Raw genomic sequence first — 6,160 nt, 5'->3', positions numbered from 1 at the left:
CCAATGATGTGATAATGGCAGTGATGATGTAGAACAGAGCAGCCTCATATAAACCAATCTCACTGAAAGATGTTCAAGGAAACCTTCGCACTGCGTGCGCGTGTGTCTCAGATGAATGGGAAGGTCGAAGCAACTATTTTTGACCTTGGTCCTGGTTGAGATCTGCATACCTGTTTTCCCCACTCCCTTGTTTACCTACATCCTTTCCTTGAGATTAACTTCTTTATTTGATCAAATCACTGATTTTAACAAGTTCACTTTTGATTTTTTATTAAGACCACCAGACATACCTGCAGTTTCACATTTTTATTCATCTTGTTGTATTGAAATTCGTACTTTGGGTCGTTGGGACTTTTTCCAACTCAAAATCCATTATTTTCATGTAAATCCAACTGGCAGACAATTCCTATTGGTTGACCCAGGGTGCACGTGGCCTGTGGTTAGTCAACCCTCACTCAAGTCCCACCCATTCATTCATTTTAAACCTCCCCTAGACACTAATCTAGCGTTTTCCCCCCCACCATAACAGTTAAGATTAGTGTGATTCATAAATGGTACCCAACTGCCTATGTGGTGCACCACTTTTAACCAGGACCCTTTGAGAGCTCATAGGGAATGCTATGGGCCCTAGATAAATAAAGGTTAAAAAAATTTTTTTTAAAAAGAAGGGCATAGGGTGCTATTTGGGGGACACATCCATTCCCGTTTTGACCACAAGCTACGGCAACCCAAGAGACAAACACCTTGTTCCTCTAAAAACAAGAGATTGATTAACAGATAAACCTGATAAACCTCAACATTATTGATCCAACAAAGTTCAACATGATGCTTCCATTCCTTCAGTACTGCGAGAGGCAATGGCACCCTATTCCCCATTGAGTGCACTACTTTTGACCAGAGCACAGGTCAAAAGTAGTGCACTATAAAGGGAATAGGGTGCCATTTGAGACGCAACACAGGGAACGGCCTAGTTACAAACCAAACACCAATACCCTAACCCATGCACTCTGGTTCCCCATCACGTGACACCTCAAATTATGCACTTCTTTAGATCAGGACTCCAGGTTCTGATTAAAAGTAGGACTATATTGCAGCGTTTGTACAGGCAGCCCAATTCTGATATTTTTTTCACTAATTGGTCTTCTGACCAATAAGAACAGCTCTGAAAAATATTTGATTGGAAAGATCTGATGTGATTGGTCAAAAGACCAATTACTGGGAAAAAAATACCAGAATTCGGGTGACTGTGTAAACGCAGCCTATGGGGAATAAAACTTCAACTTTTTCACCCACAAGGAGGGAGTGAACAATGGTGTAGGGCAGGGGTATTCAACTCTTACCATACGAGGGTCAGAGCCTGCTGGTTTTCTGTTCTACCTGATAATTAATTGCACTCACCTGGTGTCCCAGTTCTAAAATCAGTCCCTGATTAGAGGGAAAGATAAAAAATTAAAAAATGCAGCGGAACTGGCTTCGAGGTCAAGAGTTAAGTTTAAAGGGTGTAGGGGATAGGAAATATGAATAATTGGTTTGGAACCAGGCCCATGAGAAATAAAAACAGCTCATAATGGGAAATGAGACAGAAGAGTAATGTCATATTGTGACCAGAGGTACGTAGTCACAGAAATCTAGAACGGCCAACCGTGTCGTCCGTCGTCCACGTTGGCTCCAGTCGTCGTTCGTTAACAATAATTACATTCGTAGTTGGATTCCAATTAGAATGGTAACGTTGTGGAACATTCTGGCACCAACAAGGCCGCCATGAAACTTATAAATGCAGATCTCAAAATGGCACCCTATTTTTACTAGGTAGTGCACTCTATAGTGGAACAGGGTATCATTTGCAATTCGCTTTTAGGTGCCAACATGGCAACCATGACAAGTAAAAAATAAAGTTGGAAAATCTCAAGAGTTTGCAATTTCTCTGTATATGTACGCCTTTATATGCATCCGAAAAAGCACCCGTTTTCTTATGGAGTGCACTACTTTAGATCAGGGCCCACAATGGTAGGGCCCTGGGCCAACAATGGTAGGGCCCTGGGACCAACAATGGTAGGGCCCTGGGACCAACAATGGCAGGGCCCTGGGACCAACAATGGCAGGGCCCTGGGACCAACAATGGTAGGGCCCTGGGACCAGATTCACAAAACCTTAAATATAGATTTAAGAAGAAAAGTCTTAAGGAACAAAATGGTAGTTAAGAAGAAAGTTAAGCAAAGTTGCTATTCCTCAAAAAGGTTATTGGAAATGTTATTGCACATTTTCTCCTTAAGTAAAAAGTTGAAAATAAATTTCATTGGAAATGTTCTTAATTCCAAGATAGCTAAAAAAAATATGTAAATAAGCAATTGAACATGTTTATTTCACACAAACATCATCTAAAAGTTTCAGTATTGATCATTTTAAACCCAAGTATTAGAATAGTAATAAATATGCTAACATGATTGCCATTGCTTGCTAAATCGGTTGCCTAGCAACAAGCATCTTAAGAAGATTGAGAAGTTCCTAAGAAAATCATTAAATCTTAAGATAATACACTTAAGAATAAAAACAAGCTAGTTTGTACGTTTTTGCGTTTAGAAATGTTTTGTGAATCTGGGCCCTGGTCAAAAGTAGTGCACTACATAAGGAATAGGGTACTATTTGGGATACACATCGAATGTAAATGCAGCAGCAGCGCCCTCTGTAGGGCTCTGTTGATACTGATACCCCGCCCCTGTCCTTTAAATTACAAGTTGAAACAAATAAAATACAAATCTTAAAGAAAATAAGTTCCCCCACCCCCTTACAGGTTTCTACCTACACACCCTGGACCTGTGTGTGTTTTGCGGTCAAGGCCGCCAGAGTCTCTGCAAGGTTATGTGAGCGTGAATGTTCGTGCTCCCTGGGGTAGAGGGGGACTCCTAGTATTTCACTCCCGGAACGAACTCCTTCGCATCAGGGTTCAAGTTGCTTTTCCTCTGCAGAGATAGATGGAGGGGGGGAGGAGATTGAGGGACGGAGGAGTGGAGTGATTAAGGAGAGAGCGAGAAAGTGTGAGAACCCTCAAATTGTACAAACTAATTTACATTTTACAATGAGAAGACCATTGTTGTACAGAATATGGTGTGTATAAGTGAATGGTTTTCCCTAATGTGTGTGTGTTCCATGCAGAAGCATCACCACAATGCATAATATAGTAAAGAATTTGGTAGTATGTCCAACAGGCCTCACAACCGCAGAGCGGTAAATGCTGATGTCAACGTTGTGAACAGAATGCCCCATGGTGGAGGTGGGGTTATGGTATGTCCAATTTGTAAGTCGCTCTGGATAAGAGCGTCTGCTAAATGACTTAAATGTAATGTAAATGTATGGGCAGGCATAAGCTACGGACAACAAACACAATTGCATATTATTGAGGGCAATTTGAATGCAGAGATACCATGACGAGTTCTTGAGGCCCATTGCCGTGCCATTTATCCGCCGCGATCACCTCATGTTTCAGCATGATAATGCATTGCGCCATGTCGCAAGGATCTATACACAATTCCTGGAAGCTGAAAATGTCCCAGTTTTTCCATGGCCTGCATACTCAGACATGTCACTTATTAAACATGTTTGGGATGCTCAGAATCAACATGTACTACAGCGTGTTCCTGATCGAAGAGTGAGAAAACATTCCACAATCAACAGCCTGATCAACTATGTGAAGATGTCGCACTGCATGAGGCAAATGGTGGTCACGTCAAGATAAGTTCTCTGATCCACGCCCCTACCCTTTTTAAAAAAAAATTTGTAAAAGGTATCTGTATTCCCGGTTATATGAAATCCATAGACTAGGGCCTAATGCATATTTCAATTGACTGATTTCCATATATAAACCGTTACTCTTTGAAAATGTTGCATATATTTTTGCAAAAGTATACATTTGTTCATATGAGTGGGAAGATGTATGTATACATACATACATACATACATACTTGAAGTCGGAAGTTTACATACACCTTAGCCAAATACATTTAAACTCAGTTTTTCACAATTCCTGACATTTAATCCTAATAAAAATTCCCTGTCTCAGGTCAGTTATTTACCACTTTATTTTAAGAATGTGAAATGTCAGAATAATAGTACAGAGAATGATTTATTTCCGCTTTTATTTATTTCATCACATTCCCAGTGGGTCAGAAGTCTACATACACTCAATTAGTATTTGGTAGCATTGCCTTTAAATTGTTTAACTTGGGTCAAATGTTTCAGGTAGCCTTCCACAAGCTTTTGGCTTGCAAGCCTCAAACATAAGGATGTCATTATGGCCAAACCGTTCTATTTTTGTTTCATCTGACCAGAGAACATTTCTCGAAAAAGTACAATCTTTGTCCCCATGTGGAGTTGCACGTTTTTATGGCGGTTTTGTAGCAGTGGCTTTTTCCTTGCTGAGCGGCCTTTCAGGTTCTGTCGATATAAGACTCGTTTTACTGTGGATATAGATACTTTTGTACCTGTTTCCTCCAGCAACTTCAAGGTCCTTTGCTGTTGTTTTGAGATTGATTAGCACTTTTCGCACCAAAGTACATTCAATAAAGCAACCATACTTGGAGGTCTACAATTTCTTTTCTGAGGTTTTGGCTGATTTCTTTTGTTTTTCCCATGATGTCAAACAAAGAGGCACTGAGTTTGAGGTAGGACATGAAATATATCCACAGGTACACCTCCAATAGGATAATTGACATAATTTGTGTCAATCAGAAACTTCTAAAGCCATGACATCATTTTCTGGAATTTTCCAAGCTGTTTAAAGGCACAGTCAACTTAGTGTATGTAAACTTCTGGCCCACTGGAATTGTGATACAGTGAAATAATCTGTCTGTAAACAATTGTTGAAGAAAAGTACATGTCATGCACAAAATAGATGTCCTAACCAACTTGCCAAAACTATAGTTTAACAAGAAATTTGTGGAGTAGTTGAAAAACAAGTTTTAATGACTCCAACCTAAGTATATGTAAACTTCTGACTTCAACTGTATGTGTGTGTGTGTATATCCATATATACACTTAGGTTGGAGTCATTGAAACTCTTTTCAACAACTTTACACATTTCTTGTTAACAAACTATAGTTTTGGCAGGTCGTTTAGGAAATCTACTTTGTGCATGACACAAGTAATTTTTCCAACAATTGTTTGCCATCAGATTATGTCACTTATAATTCACTGTATCACAATTCCAGTGAGTCAGAAGTTTACATACACTAATTTGACTGTGGCTTTAAACAGCTTGGAAAATTCCATAAATGATGTCATGGCTTTAGAAGCTTCTGATTGACATCATTTGAAAAAATTAGAGGTGTACCTGTAGATGTATTTCAAGGCCCACCTTCAAACTCAGTGCCTCTTTGCTTGACATCACGGGAAATTCAAAAGAAATCAGCTAAGACCTCAGAAAAAAATGGTAGACATCCACAAGTCTGGTTCATCCTTGGGGCAATTTCCAAATGCCTGAAGGTACCACGTACGCAAGTATAAACACCATGGGACCACGCATCTGTCATACCGCTCAGGAAGGAGATGCATTCTGTCTTTAAGAGATGAACGTACTTTGGTGCGAAAAGTACAAATCAATCCCAGAACAACAGCAAAGGACCGTGTGAAGATGCTGGAGGAAATGGTTACAAAAGTATCTATAGCCAGAGTAAAACGTGTCCTATGTCGACATAACCTGAAAGGCTGCTCAGCAATGAAGAAAACACTGTTCCAAAACCGCCAAAAAAGCCAGACTACGGTTTGCAAATGTCCTCTAGTCTGATGAAACAAAAACAGAACTGTTTGGCCATAATAACCATCGTTATGTTTGGAGGAAAAAGGGGGAGGCTTGCAAGCCGAAGAACACCATCCCAACCGTGAGGCAAGGGGGTGGCAACATCATGTTGTGGGGGTGCTTTGCTGCAGGAGGGACTGGTGCACTTCACAAAATACATTTGTATCACGAGGGAGGAAAATGTGGATATATTGAAGCAACATCTCAAGACATCAGTCAGGAAGTTCAAACTTGATCGCAAATGGGTCTTCCAAATGGCATACTTCCAAAGTTGTGGCAAAATGGCTTAAGGACAACAAAGTCGAGGTATTGGAGTGGCCAACAAAGCCCTGACCTCAATCCTATAGAAAGTTTGTGGGCAGACCTGAA

At 40.3% G+C, this 6,160-nt stretch overlaps 1 protein-coding gene across 3 annotated transcripts in view; it reads right to left on the bottom strand.

Moving 5' to 3' along the window:
• Positions 1–291: 291 nt before the first annotated feature.
• LOC115133303 (polyadenylate-binding protein-interacting protein 2B-like) overlaps positions 292–6,160 on the bottom strand; it is a 26,767-nt gene continuing 20,898 nt past the window's right edge. For all 3 annotated transcript variants that reach the window (XM_029666400.2, XM_029666398.2, XM_029666397.2), the window contains exon 4: positions 292–2,960. In XM_029666400.2, the coding sequence (XP_029522260.1) occupies positions 2,904–2,960 (57 nt within the window). In that variant the 3' untranslated portion in view covers positions 292–2,903. The remainder of the gene's footprint in view (positions 2,961–6,160) is intronic.

This window comes from Oncorhynchus nerka, linkage group LG8, assembly GCF_034236695.1.
Source record: "Oncorhynchus nerka isolate Pitt River linkage group LG8, Oner_Uvic_2.0, whole genome shotgun sequence".
NCBI classification, from domain to species: domain Eukaryota; kingdom Metazoa; phylum Chordata; class Actinopteri; order Salmoniformes; family Salmonidae; genus Oncorhynchus; species Oncorhynchus nerka.
The sequence above is the reverse complement of the archived record's forward strand: the minus strand, read 5'-3'. Positions and strand labels throughout refer to the sequence as shown.